This window comes from Leptodactylus fuscus, chromosome 9 (genome assembly GCF_031893055.1).
Source record: "Leptodactylus fuscus isolate aLepFus1 chromosome 9, aLepFus1.hap2, whole genome shotgun sequence".
NCBI classification, from domain to species: Eukaryota; Metazoa; Chordata; class Amphibia; order Anura; family Leptodactylidae; genus Leptodactylus; species Leptodactylus fuscus.
Window position 1 is genome coordinate 31,896,725 of NC_134273.1, and position 25,898 is coordinate 31,922,622.

The window sequence follows — 25,898 nt, forward strand, 5'->3', positions numbered from 1 at the left end:
GGTGGGGGATGTGAGTGCTGTAACTAGTTCTCTGCTCAAGTGCATTGAGTTTAGTCTTGTCATTGGCCATTTGGATATAACTCGGCAAGTCTAGGTAATACCTACAATGGGTGTAACGTTACGGTGGTTTGTGACTTTGACCAGACTTGATCCGTAAAGAGCTTTCCTCATATTTTTCATGTTCACATTGTGAAGCTTTCATTGTGCAGATCTCAAGCCCAACATCGATCAGCTGTCGTCATTCATCTCTCCTATTTCAGCAGGAGCTGCCACTTCTACTTGGCTTCTTTATATCTGGCACCTTGCCATAAAGTATCACTGCCTTACATTTTGAATCAAATACCTAGCTGGGGCGCAATTGTCCACTGAATCTTTACGTTTGGGATTACAGTTGCTCGGGTGGTTTTTGGTTTGTGCCTCCCATACTGGTCTGTACATATTTAGTATTGTTTCATGGTAATCTATGTAAGTATCAGCTGACCACCTAAAACCTATAGAGGCCTCCTAACATTCCCCAGGTGGCAGGTATCTGGGTAGAGAAGAGTCAGGCAGTTGGATTTCAATATGCTCAATTTTTTTTGTTCTCAGGGTATATAAGGGCCATATGGGATACTATGTCTCCTTAAGGAGATGTTGCCTCTACCAGGCCACCTCATGATGTACAGGGACGTATTAGATAATACATGCCCTGGTAAAAATTCTGGGACAGGGATGTGCAAATAAGTCCTTGGTGGAAAAAGGGGAACATTCTCAAGGTCTAAGTGGTGCTACAACATTCCCCCTCTTCCATACTTGGGAAATGAAGTCCACACATCTTCAATAGCTGTTAATTTAATCCTCAATCGGTCTGCAGCAATTCCTCCTGATTTCCGCCATATACATGAACACACTGTTTTGGTGAACATGCATTGTCAGTGGAGTCGCTGGTCTCTGTCAGAAACTTCTGGTGGCAGCTTATTTTCCCCATTGAAATTCATCTCAGTCTGGAGCTGCACATGCACAAGATGGTCAACGGATTCCACCACAATTATGGACTTGGTCAACTTGTCTCTTATGCTTATGGAGGCTCCACTCCCCTGTGCCTATGCCGAGCATGCAGGTGTGTATCGGGTGCCAGCAGGACTAGCCTCTGACTGAATGGACATTTGGTAAACTGTTATCTCATCTATTTGGCCAACCTTGCAGCTTTGTGCCCGGGCTTTACTTATGTAAGCAATCTGACTTCCAGGCATGTGCACAGGACACGTTGAAATAAATATTACCCCATCTTGTCTGAAAAAAGTTGCCACGAGATCAGGACTAGGAAAAAGCCTTATTTACTGAAATGAAGAGAATTCTTACCTAGGGGTGTCCTCTTAGGCTCTGAGGTAATGTGTAGTAATCTTATGATATAAAGAACTCCATATGATGCCTCCAAAAATAAGAAATCCTGTATTGTACCAGGGGCTTGAGAGCTGAATTGCTTTGTTTAGTGAGGCCATAACTCAGTCTCCGCCAGTATAATGAGACTGGAATGATTGACCATTGTTGTGCTTGCTCTGCAGTCGTCTGGTCAATAGTTTAGGGCATATTGACTGAAAAGTAATTACACGATGGCAGTGATTGAAGCGAGAAAGGGTGAGCTGTCCTCTAGGGAGTGACATTGACTTTCACCTAAAGTAAGAGGACCTTCTGGCTGTATGTGTAGTCTCGCCATACTATTACTGTGCAGGTTCTTCTGTGAACACGTGAGCGTTTCCTTTTTAGAATTTGTTACAATAAGTAAATTGCTTGGATCGTTTCCAGCCAAGCTGAAATCGTTCCAACATTCACAAAGGTGTGTCTTGTAGATGACGAATTCTGGCAGAGGCAGGCCTGCACGCCATCCATCAAATGCATGAGGCAAATCTGGAAACATATCTGAGACCAGAAGCTTCAAGCAAAAGTAGGAGAGGACTTATAAATGCAAAATTATGTCTTTCTTCCCCCAACCTGTAAACCACCAGGATGTTATTATCCAGATAGGAATTAACCAGCTATATCAAAACTCAGCAGTGTTTAGTACATGTCCATATAACTTACAGGAGGTGAGTTCGGGACGCATTGTGCATATGAAACCAAGAAAGGCGCACTGTGGTTAACTGTGGGTCACAGCTCACGCACTTGATGTCCAATGAATTGAGGTATACCATTGAATTTGTGCAGTGTGCCTTCTAACAGCACCCGGGCCTCCTCTTTAGTATGGCCCATTTTGATATGGTCAAGTTTGGGACACTAAACCCCGACATGCTGGTGGCTGTGACCGCAAACCTGGTAACTGGTTCCCCTTAAAGGGGTTTTCCCATGTGAACATATTTAAATTTGTATAAAATTGCAGCTATAAAGAATTAAATTATAATTAATTGATTTTTTAAATTGATTTTTCTCTAGCCATCTTAGAGGTGACCATATTGTCTTGGTGGGTTGCCAATGGATATGACTATGACTGATTACATTTTTTATGGTCGAGACTTGGCTGAAACCCAGGTAAGATTTCCTTATTGTGATCAAGTTATCAGGCAGGGACACTACGTGTACAAGAAGATAACCTGACCTTCACAAGGAAATCATGTCTGATTTTCTGACCATACGAAGTTATTACATTCATTGTCGTATCCATTGGTACCAGTAAGATGGTTGGAGGAAATATATAAAACTTTAAATGACTTAGATATGCAAATATGTTTAACTTTAATTGTCTACAAATCTAAATCCGGTTCTGTTCATGTGACAACCTCTTTTAGTGAATAGGATTCATTATTCACATCCAATGAAGAAGAGAGGGGCTATTTCTGGGGGAAGAGGGTCTTTTTATTCTGATAACATATCTTTGGAAGCCATTCTGGCCACCTAAATGTGGTGGATGTCCCTGCTGAATATCCATCTGCATGCCCTTCGAAGTACAATAGAAATATTGTTCAGTGTTGCCCAGTGCGGCTAATCTCTGCCCATCCATCATCTCTATGTGCGTGAATGTGCCCTCATTAGTGCTGGGCGTAATAAGCTGGCATCTGTCGCGTATACTTGCTGCCACACTTCCCAGGAGAGAATGACCCCATTGTTGCTGTGTGGATTACTTGTCAGCCTGAGCCCAGGCCGTATGTAAATCACTTTCAGGCCAATGTCTGCCTCCTTTGTTTTCAGATTACGTGGCACATTGTACCATCAGACGTAAGTCATGGTCATTGTCTAGGACTTGTAACGCTGGGATTTCAAGTCCTTAAATGTCCCATGTTGCCGTTTTCATTGTGTTGACACTGTATGAAAGAAAATGTGCTCACTGTAGTACACCCACCATAACTATGGAGAGGGTATGCAAAGGCTCAACTGGGTTTTTTTTTTTCGTTCTTTTTTTTCTTTCTGCTTTTCGAACACCCAGCCAACCTGAGACAAAGAGAAGCCGCAATTTTTTTTTATAACTCTGTTTATGCATGGCTGCAAATAACACAAGACAGACAAGCAAGAATATACCGTAATGCACCATCATGTACAAGACAACCTGACGTCATTTAATATACACATTACTTAAAGTGTAGACAGGCAAAGATATACGGCGATGACCTCGGTGGCGTTGACTTGTTTAGCTGCAGCCGACATGTTGACGCTTTATTCCTGGCCTGTATATAGGGACTGATGGGGGACCGTGGAAGCAATTAAATGAAGGTGGCAGGGAACGGGTTAAAGTATTAATCTTGTTTTTGAGATTCTGAAGTGTTTTAGGACAACTCCTTTTAAGACTATTCTGCAGTGATCATAAATTTCATTACATGTATGACACTATGATACCGACTGGTTGCTTATGTGTCCAGCTCCTGACTAGTATGCAGACTTTACATATATACTGTAGTATACAGGTTCCTCCCTTGGAGCTGAGCTGATCACATGCCTGTATTTATAGTACTCCAATGCAAAAAAAAAAGTTTTCCTACGGTATAATCCACTATATTGACTTAGTTTTCACAGATTGTTTTCCTTTATTTCCCGCACAATGCAAGTGATGTAAGTTAATCTGTATTTACACGTGATCCCTCTATTTGTGCCTGAGTAAATAGAAATGTCATTCACTGCACACAATTCATCCAGATGACAGCGACATGAATAATGGCCGGGCAGCGGCGGTCCTCAGACTGCTGACACCCAGTGGACGGTCACGTAATAGCCACAGCAAGGCAACCAGCTTAAAAGCAGTTCTTATGGCTTGCTGCGGCTCACTGACACTCCTGCCACCATTTTAAGGTTTACTTTGCTTTCTTAAAGGCAATCAGAATTATTTTTGGATGCGTATTCCAACTTACTGATCTACCTCTCCTGTATTCACTGCTAGTTATTTGAGTCATGGGTTGGCTGAATATATAATTGTCAGCCTCCATAATACAAGTAACTAGTGGTGAACACAGCAGTGTAGAGAGGAGGCAGAGCGACTCAGAGGATGGGTGTTATGTCCAATCCCATGACCTGGGGTTGGGACCTTTTGGGTTTGTCGCATACAATTAAGTGGTGATAGACTCCCTGGGCAACCCCTTTTGAAAGAAAGGTTAGTGTGTGAAGCTATGCAGTGCATTTCTTTTCATGCATGACTTTGGGAATTTATTTGGGCTGATAAAAATGGTCCAGGTGTCGGCCATATTTCCCAACGCAGTCATCGTATTATTCTGCGAGTTCAGTTTAGTGAAGCTAATTTTTGCTGCTTTGACAACTACTGTGGCTCTATTGTCCCGTACTCACACCAGTCTTCTATTCCTGTTTCAAGCTTCTTCACCTTCATCAGTGCAGATGTGGAAGCCAATTTGTTTTATATGCTTTTACATGGGACTGCAAATAAACCTACTGCGTTATCACTTGGTCAGGGAAACAAATGGTTAATACTGTCAGTCACATTTACTCACTTTATTGGATCTGCGCCGCTACTTTTATATTTGGATATACCGTATATATTTTATGAAAGATATAAACTGAATAATGCTAGGGTCACACTAGTGTTCTGGTCCGCATGGGGACCTGAAAGACGGAGACCCTGTCCGCTTACAAAGTGGTTACCTGTGGAACCATGGACTATAATGGGGTCCACTGGATTTCTGCACAGTTTCATACTGGGACCATCAGAGAGAAAAGTCCTCCTTGCAGGACTTTCCCCTCCTCCCCCCGTGGGAGGAAACCCACACAAACCTAGGGGGAGAACATACAAACGCCTTGCAGATGTTGTTCTTGGCGGGATTTGAACCCAGGGCTGCAGTGCTAACTACTGAGCCCAGGACTTTTTTTCTCCGCCAATTTTACGCGGAACCTGAGGCGGAGTCTGCAACGCAGATGTGAACCTAGCCTTAAAAAACAGTCTTCTCGATTTAAACCCCTAAACCGCTATAAGTCCCTTACAGCTTATGTCATGTATTGTCCAATGTTTATCCATATGCAAGAAAAAGGTAGATCCGCAGATCTTGATCGTAGTAAATATTAGCTTTTAATTCCTCATGTTTAACATGAGGAATTAAAAGCTAATTTTTACTACGATCAAGAGTTGCAGATCTACCTTTTTCTTGCATATGGATACAGATTGTCTTCTTTGAGTCTGGAAGATTTTGATCGTGCACCTTGCATCGTGAAATGGTGAGCTGTTAAAGGGGCTCTATCAGCAAAATCATGCTGATAGAGCCCCACATATGCGTGAATACCCTGTAAAAAGGCTATTCAGGCACCGTAAATGTTATATTAAACTACCCACCAGTTTCAAAATAATACCCTAAAAAAGAATGTGCTCTACTTACCGAACGTGCACGCTGGGCGGGCATTCAGGGTGCACGGTCTTCTTCATCTACGCCTCTTCTTCCTCCGATGTCATCGGGTCCCGTCCTCCTTCGGCGCTCGCGAATGGACATTGATAAAAAAAAAAAAATGACCTGGGCGCATGCGTAGTAGCCATAGTAGAAGCCGCATGCTACTGCGCATGCGCCCAGGTCATTATTTTTTTTATCAATGTCTGTTCGCGAGCGCTGCTGGAGGACGGGACCCGATGACATCGGAGGAAGAAGAGGCGTGGAGGAAGATGAAGACACACCCTGAATGCCCGCCTAGCGTGCACGATCCGTAAGTAGATCACATTCTTTTTTAGGGTATTATTTTAAAACTGGGGGGGGGGGGGGGGGGGGTAGTTTAATATAACATTTACGGTGCCTGAATAGCCTTTTTAAAGGCTATGCACGCATATGTGGGGCTCTATCAGCATGATTTTGCTGATAGAACCCCTTTAAATCAATTTTTCTTTTTTGGAAATATTGTCCAATGTTGTCTGAGCATTAGGGCTATCACAGCATAGGGGCCCTGTTGGGGTGCGCAGAGGTGGACATGTTGCTGTGTGCGGGCATACCCCAATAGGTAATTCTGTTCTCAGATTATCTTGTATGTCGCAACATCGAGAACTTAATCGTTTCTGAAAACTGGATCATCCAGCTGTATAATGGCGAAGGATGCCTGGGGAAATGGCGTCTCTCATTGATGGCAATGTTAACAGATTAATGAATCTTCTGTCGTCTGACTCCGCTTCATGACATATATTGCCCAAAGTAACTCCAGAGGCCAAAGAAATCAAGGTGGTTATATAAAGTGCGATGCTAATGCTCTGGGAGGTGTCAAGTAAGAGACTCCTGGTAGATATATTTGTGAAGACTTAAACATTTGGTGGCGTAATGTCGTATCTGTAACCGTACAAGTCCAGCCTCAGGCGTAGTCAGAGTCTAGTTTAGTCGCTGTGACTATCGCACTTTTATTATACTTCAGAGCTGTCATTCTGACTTTTTATAGATTGCGTTTTCCCTGCAGATGTTACTTCTCAGGACACAAGTACTATCTGCTGCACACATGATACACGACGCTTGTCCATAGTGTCTCAGTACACAGAGGTACAGCTCTGTGCAAAAGTCTGTCAGGTGTTTAAAAAATTGCTGCAAAGTAAGAACGCAACCAGAAATAGATATTGTAATAGATAATTCTGGTCAATTAACAAATCTAATTCCCATCAATATTTGGTGTGCCTTTGGCCCTTTGGAGGAGGAGTGATGATATGGCCCCCAACATCATCCAGTCTGTCTGGCATTACATGAAGAGAGAGAAGGATTGGAGCGAGCCTACATCCACAGAAGTTCTCCAAGATGGCGGGAACATCCTCTCTGCCGAGTTCCTTCAGATACTGGTCGTAAGAGCTGAGATGAATTAATGGAAGGCAGAGGTCAAAGATTGCTGCAAATATTGATGGGATTCAGATTTCTCTTTTCATTCCCTGCACCATCTTAATTCAGCAGTGGCCCTATATATATATAATATATATACATATATATATATGTAATTTGGAATAAACCCAGACCAAGTCTGCTATATTTCGGTTCACTTACAACATACATTGTGCCCCTTCCCCCATTTCTTGCTGAGTACATCGTTACATATCCCCAATTCTGCTGCTTGGATGAAGTTTCTTCAGTTATTCTGCGTTCCTGTGACTATTGGGTAGGAATGTAACTGGGTCTACAGAGCTGAACTTGTAATGAGACGTCTGTGTGTCCTCTCTGCTAATCTTCTGGCGACACAGCCACAACCTGTGATCCATTCTTGTATCATCGTTCACAGCTATGTCCTCTAATGTATTTAAAAAGGGCACATTGACTAGAGGAATAAGTGTTGTGGGGTTTTTTTTGTTTTTTTTTTGTGGTTGAATTCAATTTTACACAGTAATATTTTGAACAATATATTAATAACGTTCAATTGCTTACAAAATTGATGGATTTTCATAATATAGGAGTGACGATATCCCCTTAACCCTGTCTAAGCCTCTCACCTCTACCAGGTTAGTCTTCTCTACATCGGGCTGACGAGATGCAATAACATCAAAACGGCCGTCCTCGGTTGAGAGACTATACCTGGTAATAATCCCAGCATCATTGCAAAACAAAGGCCTCTTGGAAGGTCGAGCACGATGTTAAAGGGAGCAGCCTTTATTGGGCTGTATCACTGAGATTCAGTCTTCCTAATTACATCAGGGAAGACAGGCTTGCACATTCCAGTGAGCGCCCTCTATTGGTTTGCAACACTGAGGCACCTGACTTCCTAATTACATCATGGAAGACAGATTTTCATATTCTTCCCATGGCACCATCAGGTAATAGATCACAGGAAGATTGATCATGTTATTAGATATTGCCGGTGCCAGATAGACCTAAGATTTATTGTCCTGTGGCAGTAGAACAATAGTACCTAGATACAAAATGTTCTGACATTGCCCCTAGCCCTGACCTCTCCATTGTGTGTATTTACTTACAAGCCGGATCCATTATATAAGGACCTGTACTTCTATATCATTTCAGCTGAATCAGAATGTGGAGGCCCAAAGAGCTCGCCTGCGGGATGACATCAAAGAGTACAAATTTCGGGAAGCCAGATTACTCCAAGACTACACCGAGCTGGAGGAGGAGAACATCTCTCTGCAGAAACAGGTTTCGGTTCTTAAGCAGAATCAGGTATGTGATACTGGTGCCTGTGTGCCATGTAATATACTGATATTGTAATATGGGATTATTATTGAGATTTTATTTTTATAGGATATTTTAGCTGCATATAGACTCTTTTTATCTTTTTTATATTTTAGTATATTTATATAGGTTTTGATTAAACAGTAGAATTTTATAGCCAGATTCTGCAATATGTCTTCAGCATGATTTTTTTTGTTTTTTTTTATACTAGGGTTTAATGTTTTTATAGAATTAACTAAATCCACTTCTGTCCTTTATATCTTCACAAAGTTATAACACACTGCATACAAGGCTAAGGCTCATATATACGGCCATGCATGGCTCCATGTGGTGCAGAGCTGATATATAGACAATCCTTGGGCAAAGTGCACACCTGTAGAAGAATTGTGTGTACGCAATTTCACTGTTGAATAAAATACAACCTTTTGGTTCTAATTTACGGTGAATTTTTTATTTTTTGTAAAAGCTAATTTTCTACAGGTGTGAACAAGCAATAGTATAACACTTAGGCCCCATTGGATATAGTGTTGAGCGAGTAGTATTCGATCGAATACCTCGCCGGCTTAGGAATGCGTGTAATCGGCTGAACACCAAGGGGTTAAACGCTTTGTATATTCGATGCATTGAACCCCTTGGTGTTCGGCCGATTACATGCATTCCTATGACGGTGAGGTATTCGATCGAATACTACTCGCTCAACACGAGTTATAACGCATTCTCCCCTAGAGGATAGGGACAGTATTTATTAACAATTAAAAACTTTTTAGCTACTTGTGCCAGATATTGTTACCCATGCCACTCTTGCCACTTTCCTGAGAGTAGGCATGGTGAGGTAGTGTGCGCTTATTTTATGATGATGTGCAATACTGGCCATAAATTGTGTATCCTCTGTCAGTCCCTGTGCTTAGTATGAAGTATACAGCAGTATATAGCTGGTGTAGATTTCAGTCATCTTTTATGCTAGAGAACTGGCATGAATGATGATAAATTTGCTGTCCTGTTATGGTACATGTCAGAGCCGTGTGTCTGTCATGTATGTGATTATGGGTGCGTGGCACACAATGTGACACGTATAAAAATGACTACGATATGGTCCACCAAAGCCATATGGAGCCGGTGTGTAATACATTTAATGCATAATAAAAATGTAACACATGAGTAATCTGATTCTATAACCTTGCACAGTGCATGCTGTAGTGGATTGATCACCCATTATATGAGTTGTAGCCGTGATTCATAGATCATTCAGTGAAGGGATCTTCTAAGGAATGGATTACAGCTTGTAAATCTCCGGCATGTATGGACAGCTTTAGATGCTGGAAGCCGAATAGAAGCGGCACGTTTTCTGCTGACTTGAAAAGACTTGTATAGGCAAAATAGTTCACAGGCAAAATGATGGCCACAACAATAATCCTGATATTGGGTTTCAGGTTCGGACAATAATCTCAAAAAACGCTAAAGAGAACCTGTCATGTTGTATTTTCAGTCCTGCTGAGCACAGACATACGGTATATGGTTTTGTGCACACTAAACCTGTAATGTATTTCTTTAATTTCCTGGCTACTCCTGGCTAAAGAGTCCAGTGGGCAGTGTGAACAGGCCCCTGCCTTGTATGAGTGCGTACACACAGTAATCCATAGGGATTTCAATGAGTAGATTCTAGGTGAGGCCACATTCACATCTATGTCCAAGGCTGCGTCAGGAGCTTTTATTGCAGAGTGTGTCACAGGTGAAAAAAAAATGTCCTGAAAGTGCAACTTTTTTTTTTCTGGTATGTGACATCAAAAATAACCAATATTGTATCGACCCCGTTTTAGTCAATGGGGTCCCTCTGGATCCATTGTCTTCCATGATTAGACAGATCCATTTTAATGTCTACTCTATTCTTCTGCGCTTGTGTGAACTCACCCTAATCTTTTCGCACCACAGTCTGCGCCGCTTCTCCTACTCATTTTACACAGTCTGCAGTTGCCCAGATTGACAATAAATGTGTTGGTTGGTGCTCAATTGCATTGGTCTTTTGTACTGGCTGATGCAAACTACATGGAGGAAGACAAACTTGGCTAATATTGAGGCTACGTAAAAGGCCCTTGGCTTGCTGGCCACGGATCAGACTGCGTGATTGATGTGACGGGTTCCCTTTAAATATGGGGATCCCACAGATAGAAAGCCCAATCATCAGCTTTAAATGTACATATGCTGTCCTCTAGGGCTGAGACATGTGGGGCACACGTCCATAACTAACAAATAGCTAATCATTGGGAATCAATTATTGGAAGATGTGAATTGATACTTTGAAATACCATTCTTTGTATATAATAATAGTTGTATGACAGCATAAACAGTTTGTAGGTTTCTGATCTTTTCTGTTGTGTTCTCCAGGTGGAATTTGAGGGTCTTAAACATGAGATCAAAAGACTGGAGGAAGAGACGGAGTTCTTGAATAGCCAACTCGAAGATGCCATCCGATTAAAAGAGATTTCAGAGAGACAACTGGAGGAAGCTCTGGAGACCCTGAAGACTGAACGTGAACAGAAAAACAACCTACGCAAAGAGCTGTCCCACTACATGAACATCAACGACTCTATGTTCAGCAGCCACCTAAACTTCTCCCTTGATGGCCTGAAGTTCAGTGATGAAATCACAGAGCCCAACAACGATGACGTTGTGAATGGTTTTGAGCATAATGGAGTCATCAAGATGAATGCTGATAACAAAGCGTCCACCCCCAAGAAGAATGATCCAGCGCCAAGTCTCGTTTCAGACCTGTTGAGTGAGCTTAACATCTCTGAAATACAGAAACTGAAGCAGCAGCTCATGCAGGTATATTATTTTATCGCTTCTTTAGTACAGAGCACACATTATGTTTACACCTATGGGCCACTTTCCCCAGCAGGGCACAAACCTTACAACATACCCACATTCCCTAGTCTGTTATTTCTGACACAGTTCCTGTGCTCATACTTTCTAAAAATTTTAGTAAGGAGTGGGAACAACTCGATTTCGATGCTTACCCTTATGGTGTGGGATAGAGCTAGTGGGGGAGGGGGGGGGGTTAAATAATTCTTTATTAGCTGTAATTTCACTTTTGTTGGTATTGAGAGGTACCAGAATATATGGCGAGGGACCACGTAAAACAAAACCTGGATATCTTGTAAACTGTTCCTCGTATTGACTTTGACAGGTTTACTGCTGATGTTCTGGCTTCTGGCTACATTACAGATGTCCGTGTATATTCTAAGCATCATAATTCATTCACAATACATATTATTTTCCAGATTTAACAGCCGAGGAAGTGGCTATAAAAATGAAATACAAATACTTAATCCTAGTATATGAAATCATCGCACTGACCCTAAATGGTCTTCTTCTTGAAGACCCTGTATTGTTGCTTTACACAGGATCTGCGCCCTCTCCTGATGTGTCTGATTTCATATGTACTTATATTCTCCACAAAATAAGAGTGTCGGAGTATTCTGCCTTTCTTCTCTAATTCCTATTAGAAATTTATGAATAAATTGATTGACAGCTGAGTGTTAGCATTTGGGGCGCCTACGCCCTGTCTGCTGTTATCTAGTCCGTGCTGACCGCGTCAGATAGTGTTGGTGCACATCCCTTTCACAAGAGAAATGTTATGGGGGACTTGCTAAAAGGGGTTTTCCAGAAGTTGAATATTGATGACCCACCCTAACAATAGATCACCAATACCTTATTGGTGGGGGATTGATACCTCCACAATGACCCACACAGATCAGACGCTCACCATGGCACTTGGGTACGCATAGCTTCAGTTTCACAGGTCAGTGATATCATGTTCCGGTTTACAGCTCAGTCCATTTCAGTGATTGGCTCAGAGTTACACTCTACAGCCCTATGCAATGTACAAGCGCTATGTTTGATGTTCTGAGGAGCATTGCGGCCTACTCATTGAAGTCTCTTCAGTCAGCTGACTATAGGGGGTCTTGAGTGTCGAATCCCCAGTGATCTGATATTGATGGCTTATCTTAAGGAAAGGTCATTAGTATTACAATCAAGAAAAAACCCTTTTAAGTACTACAGTACTTGTTCAAGAGTGGTGTTGCACAAAAAAGAAAGAGCCTTGGACCCCACTGATTCTTGTCATTTGTCAGTGGCTGCACGATTGGACCCTCACCAATCAGAAGTCAAGACTTATTCTAAAAATATGTCCTTACTTACCAAGTAATGATCCTTAATCTTTGATTTGTATTGTATTTTTTTCTTTTTTATTGATCCTTTCTTTCCTTTTAGGTGGAAAGGGAAAAGGTTGGTTTGCTTTCTACTCTTCAGGAATCTCAGAAACAGCTGGAGAACACCAAAGGTGCTCTCTCCGAGCAGAACGACAAGGTTAGCAGACTCACTGAAAACCTAAACGCCATGAAGAAGCTTCACGCCTCCAAGGAGCGCCAGTCCTCTCTAGACAATGAGAAGGAACGGGATAGCCACGAAGATGGAGATTATTATGAGGTTGATATTAATGGTCCAGAGATCTTAGAATGCAAGTACAAGGTAGCCTCAGCAGAAATACATGATCTCAAAGAAGAACTGAAGACTGTAAAGGCCAAGTATGAGGAATGTGAGGCCAAATACGAGGAGGAGAAGAGCAGATTTGAGACTGAAACTCAAGCCATGGCAGAAAAGATAGCCTTGCTGGAGAAGACCACACGGCAAGACAGAGACCAAGTTGTCAGACTCGAGAAAGAGTTAAAGAAAGTCAGCGATGTGGCTGGAGAGACACAAGGAAGTCTCACCGTGGCTCAGGATGAGCTGGTTACGTTTAGTGAAGAGCTGGCCAATTTGTACCACCATGTATGTATGTGCAACAACGAAACGCCCAACAGGGTCATGCTGGATTATTACAAGGAGGGCAAAGGCGGGAGAAACAGTCCTGAAGGTAAAGGTCGTAGGTCACCAATACTGCTTTCTAAGGGTCTGTTGAACAATGAAAATGGCCATAGTGACTCTGGATCTCCTGTATCTCCAATCCCATCACCTGTATCTGATCCTCGAAGAGAACCCATGAACATTTACAACCTTATAGCTATAATCCGAGATCAGATCAAGCATTTACAGGCCGCCGTGGACAGATCTACAGAGCTATCCCGTCAGCAGGTCGCCAGTCAAGAGCTCGGCCCAGCCGTCGATAAGGACAAAGAAACCCTCATGGAAGACATCTTGAAGCTGAAGTCTCTTTTGAGCACTAAGAGGGAACAGATTGCTACGCTGAGAACTGTGCTCAAAGCCAACAAACAAGTGAGTCTCAATTTGATATGGAGCTTAAGCAATTATTTTTTCAATTATAATTTATTCATTGTGTGATACGCTCTGAGTAAAGTAGGTTATGTCTCATTATTTCCAAAGAGGGAAATATATTTGCAATTAATCTCTGGAGCAGCTGAATTCTCCACCATTTTTCAGATTGAATGGACAAATCTTATCCCATTGCTTATTCAATCTTATCTTTAAAGTAACGCATCCTGCCGCGGTGCGACAAGTGAATCTGTAACGTTGATTTTCCAGATTAAGAATATTTTTGTGATGAGCTTAACATCGTAATATTCTCCTGACGATCCGTGGCACATCAGAATTTATTGCCAGGCACTGATAGATAATAATTAAGCTCTGTAAAAAAAAAAAAAAATCATCCGCCTGAATTTTTCTTAAAGGGGTATTCCCATAACGCTTGTTCTGCAGTCTGCAGGGCTCTGTGCTTTCTTCACTTCCTGGATTTTTTGGCACATTGGTGGGCGGGGTTTCACTTGCTCTGCTATCTGCTATGTATGCAGTCCGTAATGAGGGATTGGTTGTAAATGCATTACCACAGTATAAAGCTGATGTGGAAACTGATGTAGCAGAGCTGGATTTGAGTCAGCTTGCATTACATACAGAGGTAAAGGACTCCTTATCTCAGCCCGTATCAGCCAAATTCAATTAAACTGGCTGATATAAGTGGAAAAGCTGAAGATAGTCAGCACCGTAATCCCGAAGCTCTCACCTCCCCCCTCCCCTATCTGAGGAGCTCCGTTGCTTGTCAGGCCGTAAGACCCCATGCACACAACCAAGTCTGCATCGGAGGTGGGACTCGCAGACAGATCTGAGGTGAGAAATGCAGACAGATGACACTCAGAGTGACATCCAGGTGTATTCTGTGATGTACTTACCTCTATAGGTGCTTCTGATCCGTTGTGTTCCAATGAAACGGAGGACGATAGGACCTGCTCTGTTTTCATTGGAATGTAACAGGCCATCAGATGCCCCCCTGGATTGCAATAAGGTTGCATGTGCATGGAGCCTAAATCAAATGATCAGTGGGTATTGCTGGGGGTTGGAGCACCACTGATCTGATATTGATGACATAACCTAAGAATAGCTCAATAATAAATTCCCAGAAAGTCCCTTTAAATTGTCTAATTTCTCTCTCTCTTTTTTTTTTTTTTAATCTTCAGACTGCAGAGGTCGCTCTTGCCAACTTAAAGAGCAAGTATGAGAATGAGAAAGCCATGGTGACAGAGACCATGATGAAACTGCGCAACGAGCTGAAGGCGCTCAAAGAAGACGCTGCTACATTCTCCTCCCTCAGAGCCATGTTTGCCACTAGGTATGTACAAAGAATTGCACAAAGATCCCTTAAAGGAACACTAAACCTATAAAAGAATTATAAAAGTAAAGCGATATAGTTGCCCTTACAATGCTGGCAGTCTTGTTGTAATCTTGCAATGACCACAAATGCTCCTATTCTGTTCCATTTTAGGATGATAGCTGACTGAGCGGGTGGGACTTAGCTAAACCCCTCCCCCTTTGCTATCTCTTTGCTCTACTGCACATGGCAAGGAGGCTCCAGCTAGTTGTCTTACAGGACAGTGAGGTGGAGAAAGGGCAACAGGGCTGAGCTGGTACATAGAGGGAGATCCAAGCATCAAGTGTCCAGATTTCTTGCATCGCCACCATGGGGTTGATGGAGCCTTACACAGTCCGTAATAGAATCCTCAAAGAAATAGTCGTGGGTTTTTTTTAGGGGGGGGGGGGGGGGGTATAAAATATATGCAAGTAAAATTCCCAGTGCCAATACTATAAGCGTCTACTACAGCCCCCGCCGTAAACCCTTCCACCTACATATCTTCATGTAACGTATTAGTAATTGGAAGCTTGTGAAGCAGGTACAGTATTGTAGAACCAGCTCCTTTCTTTGATGTGAAGTCAGCAATGTTTTATGGTAACCTCTGACCTGAACCAAGACGCTGGCCAAGGTTGTGAAGTCCCAGAACACAATTCACAATATGGGATATAAGTTAGTACAAGACGTCAGCTGCATTGTTTCTACCAATGGAACGAAAAAAACAAGATTTCTTTCCGATTGTTACTATTGTATTCCCATCACTTTGATCTTTGACCATAATTCTAAATCAGTTAAATTAAGAATTTGGGAAAAAAAACCTCATAAATCTGGAAACACAGGCAAAAGAAATTCAAGGGCTTGTGTAATTTTCTGTAAGAGAACTGGATACAAGAAATGTAGTGTTAAAAGAAAATGGAACTACGTGTAAATGTCACAAATCATCGGTTCTGCGGCACTCAGATTTGCTGCTTTTAAGACCAAAGCTCCCTTATTCCTCTGACGCACTGATCTCAAGGGAGGTTTTTGCCTTCAATGTCTGACGTGATCATTGCCCTTTGTATTAGATTTTGGATTATTTCGGGACTTGCATTGATATAATTTCCAAGTGTGCAGTTTCCGATTCGACAATAGATTCTGTGTGCTGCTCACGTACCCCGCTGCAGCCAAATGCTATTAATCAACCCAAAAAGCTTCATTAAAGTGGTTGAAAGTGCCAGGCCCATCTGTGCTGATGAGTCCTGTACAGAGCTGATGACAGGTTATATACAGGCCGAATGCTAGAGCAATTTATAGCACCATGAAACCTTCACACGTAATTTATGGAACTTTTTAGAACCCTCTATAGCTCGGGCCTGGCACAATGGAGTCAGTCATATCCTATCAATTACCATGTTCTGTTTTCTGCTGGGGATACACAGGCAGTAATTGCAGCAGGTTAGCGGCCACAACTCTCCGCCCGCTATCCCGCTGCAATATATGTGGTAGCAGAACAATGGGTGAGACTTCCACAAATCTCATGCACAAGCTGGAGCTGAAATCGGCTGCTCGACGTGACCTGTGTTGTGGGGTTTCATTTTGCAACGTGTCAACTTGCAATGTAAATCAAAGCTGCAGTAGACCGCCGGTGATATGTATAGGTTTACAACAGCAAAAAACACCCAATTTTGTCTGCTGAATTTGCAGCATGTTTGTGTATGCACCCAGCCTAGAAGGCTTTATCTATAGGTTGTATCTTGGCTTGGGCATACCCACTAATGTGATCGCCTTAAACTATAGTTCCATGTCAGTAAACCATTGGGCATTAACTCGATTTGTGGATCTTTCTGAAAGGGAAAACTTTTTTTTTTTTTTTTTTAAATATAAAACAAGCTTAGGATGGACTGAAAACATAAAAGAGGAAGTACTCACTTATTGTGGGAGGAATAAGTTCACATAGCAGGAAAACAAAGCAGCATTTCTAAAGCAATATATTTAAGAAAAGTCTTCAATTTACATAAACTATCAGTATAGATAGGATCCTTGAGATAGGAATACACCTTAAAATGTTTCCATATAGAAAAGTTGCAGTTGCCCTTGTTAATGGAGTTATACAGAACTAGAAAACGTGGCTATCTTCTTTCACAAAGAACACCACTTCCTCGTCTCAGGCGAGTGACATCACATCCATTGGTCACATGGCCATGCTACAGTGTAGCCATATTTGAAAGGGACTAAGCCTTAGGATTGGACATGTGACCAAGTCTGTGACATCACCACTCGCCTGAGAAAAGGAAGTAGAGCTGTTTCTGAAAGAAGGCAGCCATGTTTTCTAGTTCTGGATAACCCCTTTAAGCAGGACGAGGAGGATCTTGTAACTTTCCTTTTCAAAGCAATGAGGTTGTCTGAGTTGCATTTATTCCATAATTTTTCATAAAAAACGTGCTGGACTGTGGAGTCCTAGCCTAATTCTAGAATGGGTGATATTCTTACCACACTGTATTAAAGGGATACAGCACAATGTGGGTTTATAAAAATACTAGGACCTGGCTTTGCACTGTATATTAGATTTTTTGTTTGTGTAGTGACCCCAGTTTTCTCTGGTTAGGTTTTAATATATGTGCCAAGCCAAGGCATCTCAGGCCCACCTTCGTAAAAAAAAAAGGGGCCGATCAGGACGTAGTGCGCCAAATATGTGCCACAACTATTCCCATCTATGCCAATTTTTTGACGGAGAGTAAATGCCCCCTACTAGATGTTTAGCTGGTCCTGTCATAGTGAGCAGCTTTGGTTGACATTTACTCAGTGGGTATGGTCACCTATAGAGTTTACCGATCACTGGGTCAGCCCCTATTAAGTTAATTTACAATACAAGTGAACTTCACCTTCCCTCCTACCACAAACCTGTGGCTTCTCTCCTTCCTTCCTGCCAGCTCTACAACGTCCCCCAAATATATGAGGCATTTATAGGCCTGGTGAGGGTAATATTATAAAAGGGCCAGTCATATATAATATGATATTTAAGGGGGAACAGTTCTGTTTCTTGACATAAGTGCAGCAATTAGTCTGCCGCCATTTACTCCTACTGAGACTAAAGACTTCCTGAGGCCGGGCAGGCACAAAGGGATTTATTAATACATGAAGGCGACTCCCAGGAGGAGTTACAGAGTAATTATATATAGGCAGCTGTATGTGTGGTATAAATAGAGGGGGGGAATCATCTGGGAACACATGTCAGATTTAGGTCACCCAGTTACAACAAAATGAAAAGGGATTTTTTTGAAAAAACATTTACTTTTACTTGTCACTCCATTATTGCTCGTTATGTTTCAGATATTTTGCAGTGATATAGGGTAACGTTCACTGTCATAGAGCCCGTATGGAAATTACCCACACTAGTTTTAATTGATGACGTGACCTTAGGATCATTTAAAAATCAGTAGGGGTCCATCTTCAGGGTCCCTCCGCCGATCAGCTGTTTGTGAGTCCGTAACATTCAGGTGAGGACTGCAGCCTCTTCACTTCTTACCAAGTAGAGCGATATACTTTTTCATAGTGGCTGTGCACTATCGCAGCTCAGCCCATTTGTTTGAATGGGACTGAGCAGCGATCAGGCCATGTGATCGCTGAGCGTGATGTCACATGGCTTGTGAAGCAGGAGCAGTGCTGCCACCACAGACAGCTGATACACGGTCAACGTGGCCTAACAAATTTGCTATAAGTTATACATGACTGGTGTAGAATTCAGCTCTGACATGGGAGTGCTCCTGAATTTTTAAGAGACAAGTGCCTCTTAATAATTCAGGCGCAGTTATCGCCAGTGGGGGAATGGATTAAGACTGGTGTAGAGATCCCAATCTTAGTAAATTCCTCACCCCTCCCTGTATCCATGTTGCTCGCATTGTTCTTTAATGTGAGACATCAAAATGTACATGCACTCCCCGATGGATAAAATATTAATGTTTGATCCCCCTCCGCAGATGCGATGAATATGTCACACAGCTTGATGAAATGCAGAGGCAGCTGGCGGCTGCAGAAGATGAGAAGAAGACATTGAACTCTCTGCTCCGCATGGCCATCCAGCAGAAGCTAGCTCTGACGCAACGTCTGGAGCACCTGGAACTGGACCACGAGCAGGCCAAGCGTGTGCGCACAAAATCCACGTCCAAAAACAAAACTAGTAACCCCAGTGTAAGTCACGTTCGCTCTTGTGCGGACAGGTCCGAGGGGTCTGTCCTCAACAACCAGGTGTTTTGCAGTGAGAAATATAAGATCTGCTGCGACTAGGCAGAGCCTTGTTTTTCCGCTTGGATAGTCCGCATGAAGCGCCAATTGCTACAATATTGCAGCCACTTAACCCGTGCTGGTCTGTTGTTATACTGTGTATGCAAATGGTATTATTAAGCCGAGCTTAATTATAACTAACACTTGTATGGGGGGAGCTTGCAACAAGTTAACGCAGGAAGGAGACGGAGCAGCACTTCCGAAGTTAACCTGTCGGGCGTTTTTGTTTTTGGGGCAATGGATTCCAAACTGAAGCCATAATCACTGTGTTGGGCCAGCCTTGCATTATATTCGCAAGCTGGTACTAGATGCAGAATGACCGGGCAGCGATTCTTCTTGCATTGCACGAGAATTGCCATTAAAACCATATATGGGTTAACAGAATGTATTCCAGTTACTCCCTCTGAGCGGAGTCTGGAAGTGATTTTCGGCCTCTTTGTGGTTACAACAGATGGGCGAATCCAAAATTATAATTGCAGATGAGAAAAAAATTTGGTTGGGAAAGCAAATTGGTAATTGAAGATGCAGAATTCTTGCCCGTCTTGTATCAAAAGTGATTACAAGCTTCAGGGGTCGCTGATCTGGTGCGGCCGTGCAGGATCCATTAGATTGGTGACCGGCTGGGATGCATGTGTTGGTCATGGTATCATGGTGACCGTTCTATAGAAATCCGGAGTAGCCGTAAAAGTCGTGTTGAGGAGTAAGGAAAGTTTAGCATAGGTCTTGCCACCTTTCACGAGCATCTCTGACAGTACAACTATTGCATGCTTTGCTATCCTCCATTATTTTATTCCAAGCCAATAGGAGCACGGATCGTGAAACCTGACCTATAGTCCTATGTGCCACGTATAGCTGAGAAACCTGCTCAAGTATTAACAAGCTAACAGTATACAGAAATTAGTCTGGGCGACAGAATACTTGATGCGAGGCCTCTATGTGAGGAACAGACCAAAAATACATGCTGTAAAAGGAGGCGTCGCCTGTTCCACTTTATACGGAAAAGAGCGTCTTGGCATTTACTCCATAATTCGTGGCAGTTTTTTGTTTATTCTAAGTAATAGTATTAACACCAATATTCTATATTGTCATAGAATAATACCGTAATCGCTTTCAGAAGAAATCCGCATTATTTATGCAAGCACATAACGTAACAGGGCTCTACAATTAGAGAAATGCTGACCCCTAGGGGTCAATGCCTCATGGAAGCTTGAATTATTACTTATCGAGTGTAATTTGAGCAAAAAAAAAAAAATAGACAACGATATGATTGAAAAAAAAAAAAAAAATACTGTGAAAATTGTGCCGGAAAAATAGAAATGAATTGACTCTAATTGATGGGAGGTTTATTATGGCACAATGGTTTTATTCTGAAAAAATACATGTAAAGTGCCTACTTTGTAATGCTGTACTATTGTAAAGCCCTGTTCATTCTGGAATTTTCTTAGCAATTTTTTTACATATATATAGCTTCTTCTGCTGATTCAGGTCGGAATGGATGGTGTCCTTATCCCTAACATTGTCCTGTCGCTATCCCTCACCTACTTGTATCCTCACTCCACCTGATAACCTTTTGTCTACATGCCATGACCCTGGCACCGCTTCTTGTCACATCACTGCCATTCTTTATAGATTATCAGCACTCTGCTCCCTGTGTCCCGACACTCGGCCACCAAGTAGCCTCCGGGTTACTGGAAGGTAATCGAGAGCTCGTGGCCTGGTTTTCCTAGTGGTGGCGTGTAGTGGAAAGAATAAGAATTTGCATGCTAACATGGTGTGTGTTTTTTTTTTTTTTTTTTTTTTTTAAATCGTGTGATTTATTTTTAGTTTATTAACTTATTAATAAGTTGAGAATTTGAGCAAACTTAATTTTTTTTTTTCTTCTGTCTTCGTTCAAGAAACAGTAATATTAGTTAAATGGAAAATTTTTGAATAGAAATGCACAAAATATGGTGAACGTAATGCACATTTTGACCTGAAGACCAGCCATAATTTTTTTTTTCACCATTTTTTTTTCAATACATTTTTTTTTTTTTTTTTTTTACGTGTCAAAAAATATTTAGCACAAGCAAACTGGCCACTACTTTGTTCTGCTCCCCTTTTTTAGTACTATACCTTACGTTAATAGAACCTGCCCATATTCACTATTTCCCATTAAGTAAATTGATTAGGTTTTTTTAAAATTATTATTATGTATCACGTTATTATTTTAATTTTTTTGTATATTTAATTACACTCTTATTTATATGGTGGTTTTTTTGTTTTACTTACATTTTTTTTGACTAGTATGGAAGTTGCTAGGTTGGCGTCCTATATTGGCCATATTCTTCTATATATACTCTTATATAATAATATAATTTTTGTCATTGTAATGATGTCGATGCTTTTCTCTATAACCACCAATGCATTATTTACCTTAGGCTCTATTTCTTTCTCTCTGCATGCGGATAAGAACAAGGGGCCTCATCTGTCAAAAATGACAGAACAACCAGCCTCGTTGCCCATAGCAGCCAATGACGGTGAAGCTTTAATTTCTCCATATCTGATAAGAATGAAAGCTTCGCAGTAACTGGTTGGGTATCGGTGCTAGGTTTTCTGTTACTTTTGGTAAGTTAGGCCCATCGAGTGCTCGGTGAACATATTGTACGTTCACTGAATATCTTCCTGCATGTTCAGCGCATGGATACAAAAATCCGTCACGTTATAAATTTCCCTTTTACGATTCCAGAGCTTTCAGCAGATATTGTTCAACACCTGTAAGACATTTGCTACCTTGCATAAGTGGCTTTCCAGTACTGGCCGAGAGCACCGCTTACTCTATGCCTGGAAACTAATGACTGCCTGGCCTTGCTTCATTTTTTTTCTTCCCAACTAACCTATTCTGCACAGCTCCTATCAGTTATTCCTTATTTGTCATTTTAAGGATCTAATTTTATTTTTATTTTTCATTTTTTCAGTTGTAGACTAGTTCCTGGAGAAGAACTTGCGACCCAGTGCACTGTGATGCACGTAACTCCAATCCGAGTAGCTCTTGACTTATTAGAGCCAATGGCACAAAAAAAAAAATTATATATATATATAAGACGGTAAACTACTGCGCCCTCCTTTAATCCGATCTCTTTTACAGTAAGCGTTCCTTCCCGTTATTTTTCATGTTTTTTTTAATATACGGAAATATATTCTCAGAATCAAAAAGCTTTACTATAATATGCTGCTGGGGAAGAAAACTTACAAGTGCTGAACAAAACGCTACCATCCACTATTCTTATGTTAAGCGTCAGTGAAGTTGGGTAAAGGGTTTTTGTTTGTTTTTTTGTTCTTTTTTTTATTATTTTACATCCGATTGTTTAAACCTGTGCACTTTTGATATTTTAATATTTGTGTCGTTTCATTCTATTTTATGTAGAAATGTTCTAAACATGTAGTGGCGGCATAAATAGCCTCGACATGGCGGTTTTCCTGGGTAGTATTAACGCTTGTGCTTGTTGGTTTTCATATCAGCATGTTGCAGGGACTATACCGATTTTTATTTTGTTTTATGGTTTAATACGCTTGTTGGCGTTAAATATATATAAATTTATATGTTCTGTCTTATGGCTTTTTTTTCACTACAATTTTTTTTGTGTTATCATTACTGGTTTTAACTGCCATGTTCATAAAAAAAAAAATCCAGGGTCTGAAAATTCTGGGGTTTTCATACTATATTATTATTCTTAGGAATAGCTTAATGTAACAAGGAAAAAACTTGACTTTCTTTGGTTAAAACAGTAATAGGCACTTGAAAATGCATTTTAATAAGTAGTATTACCTAAAAAATTCAGAATCTTCTGATTTTTAGGAAATTTTAAGAATTGCTGATGAACAGAATTTTATACAACTGTTACCAATTAAATTCCAAATTGGAATTGTTTCTTTTAGTTTTGTTTTTTTCTTTATTATTGTGCCAAATTCTGGTACACCTAGAAACTTCAATTCTAAACTTGTCAAATACCAAGTGTTTATAAGCCTTTGTTATGGATACCAGTAGTGCCTTCACGAGAAATCTTCTTCAGCTTTGATGGGTGAAATAAAAATAAAAAATTCTGAAAAATGATGGAAACCATGCCGAGCAATAAGCGGAAAGGACAAATTAAAAAAAAAATCATCTTGCATATTTTTAATGGATAAAAATCTAGATTTACCGGAAACAACAAAAAAAATTGTAAAAAATTCCGTTGGTCAGTGATTCTTCTTCAGTGCAGATCCTTGCAAATTCAGGGATTAAGACGAATAATTAATGTCTGCAAACCAAAACTAATAGCTTTGAAAATAAAAAAAAAATCTTCTTTTTTTGTTTTTCACTTTAATATAGCAAGATGTATTACTGACACATTTGTGGTGGCGGTCCGCCAATCTTTTCGGGGGTCACGAGGACTTATCTGTTACCTATGTATGGTGGTGGACATAGCCTTATCATTCTATCGCTAGCAAATGTGGGAAAACAACACATTAATATCTGCTCTTGCATGTCGTATTTAACTGCTGTTGTTTTCAGGAAACAGAATCTGCAAGCGGCATCGACAAGCTCCGCTCGGCGGCAGTTTGTCGAGGCCCGGGAAATTGTCTGCAATTGGTACTCGCAAACGAACGTCATTTTTGCAAGATGACGAAAAATAGTAAAAAAAATAAAATTTTAATGACGCGTTATGAGGGGGATAAAAGTTTCTGTTTGCTGGAAAAACAGTCTGGATTCTTGATGTTGGGTTTTTATAGGCTCATCTTTTACAGTATTGATCTTTAAAATATTGTTACTGCAAATGATTTCATCTGTTATGTGGGTATTTATTTGAAATTATTTCATAAAGTACTGTATTATGTTTATGTGCATTATTTTTAGTGGCAAAGTGTTCTTCAGTTACATGTCATATGCACGTACTCTTGCCAAGTAACCTTTACACAGATTGGACGCGAGGAAGCGGTCGCCGTCGCATAGATTGGCGCTTCTTATAATGGTCTGCCTAGTGAGTGAAAAGTGTTAACGACATTAATACAAGGTTGTGTGTAGCAAGTTGCCTGTGTAAGGGTAGTCACATGTATCAATAAAGATGATAAAGGAACTTTTGGTCTGACTTTATTTCTGGATTTTAGCGATTCAGGTTTGGATACCAGCTATTATGTTGGATTGACTTCTTAAAGGGATCATTCCCAGTCCATGTGGCCTATTTGGTCATATTAAATACTCTAGAAGTGGGTCACTCTCTGGGGATTTGGTTAGGCTTTGTGGTGTGTGTGTGTGTGTGTGTGTGTGTGTGTGTGTATATATAAATATATAAAAAAAATTTACATCAAAAATAGAAACAAACCATACAATGTCCGCCATACACATACCTGTCACCAGAAGCAGCGGTTGCAAATTCTACTTCAACTCACAAGGTCTCTGTAATCTTGTGAACCCTGGAAGAGGATCCTCAGCGTCCAGGCAGCAATGAGGGATTCATGCATGTTCCTGATACCCTCCAGGCCCTGGATATCCTCCACCTTGCGGATCTAATGTAGAAGCAAAGGTGGAGCAGAGGACTTCCATCGTGCTGGAATGCAGGCCCTAGCCGCATTGAGCAGATGCCTCAAAAAGGATTTATGATAAGCACGGAGAGAGAAGTTAGAGAGGTTGAGCAGATAGAAGGCAGGCGTCTTGGTGGGGTAGGGGGGATCTGGTAGACTTTACAAATGGTCCGGTCCACCTCAGCCCAGTACACTCCCAAAAAATGTGTAATAATGTCCCCTTCTCTGTGCCGCACCGCCAATACCTCAAGGAAGCCTTGAGAAATTGAAGAATCCTGGAGCACTGCGAGTCTGAGAACATCCTATGCAGATCAGTTTCCCACTTCGCCAAGAAGGCAGGTTTGTGAGCTTTATGGTATTTTCCATGGTGTAGTACTACTTGCAGCATCAAAAATCCCTAAACCCTGACAGACCCTATTAAAATCAATGAGGTCCACCAGTATTCATTTGAAAACAAATCTAGCATACAGATAGGTTCACTCTTACCTTAGCTCAAATTTGGTTAAAGGGTTATTACACAATGAATATTTATCCTCTAACCATAGGAAACAGAATAAATGTGTGACCATTGAAAGCATCACCAATCCTAAGAACATGGGTGATGTAGGTGTACCTGTGCTGGATGAAACATATGGGAACACCAGAGAAAGCCAAAGTACTGCACTGGGCTATTCCCAGCACTACCATCGATGTGCATGAAAGTGTGGGTTCATCTGCCCACCAAGTGACATGTCTACATTCAACCTGACTGCAGTGGATGGAGATAAAACGCTGTTGTTCTCAGAATCGTGAGGGCCTCGGGGGTCAGACCACCACTAATCCAATATTTATCTTCAATTCTGTGGATAGAGGATAAGCATTCTTTGTGGCATAATCCCTTTAACTGTTCCAATTTTTCATGAAACCATATCAATACAATATTGTGACATGGTAGC

At 41.3% G+C, this 25,898-nt stretch overlaps 1 protein-coding gene across 4 annotated transcripts in view; it reads left to right on the top strand.

Annotated features, from left to right (window-relative positions):
- The window catches only part of BICD2 (BICD cargo adaptor 2), a 77,438-nt gene extending 52,924 nt beyond the window's left edge, over positions 1-24,514 (top strand). Inside the window, exons 3-9 of one of the 4 annotated variants that reach the window (XM_075287151.1) lie at positions 8,367-8,519; positions 10,914-11,354; positions 12,801-13,802; positions 14,996-15,147; positions 19,122-19,332; positions 21,055-21,120; positions 22,380-24,514. In XM_075287151.1, the coding sequence (XP_075143252.1) occupies positions 8,367-8,519; positions 10,914-11,354; positions 12,801-13,802; positions 14,996-15,147; positions 19,122-19,332; positions 21,055-21,102 (2,007 nt within the window). In that variant the 3' untranslated portion in view covers positions 21,103-21,120; positions 22,380-24,514. Of the gene's footprint in view, positions 1-8,366; positions 8,520-10,913; positions 11,355-12,800; positions 13,803-14,995; positions 15,148-19,121; positions 20,673-21,054; positions 21,435-22,379 lie in introns of those variants that run through there. The other 3 variants (XM_075287152.1, XM_075287153.1, XM_075287150.1) reach the window with 3 other exon arrangements.
- The last annotated feature ends 1,384 nt before the right edge of the window (positions 24,515-25,898 follow it).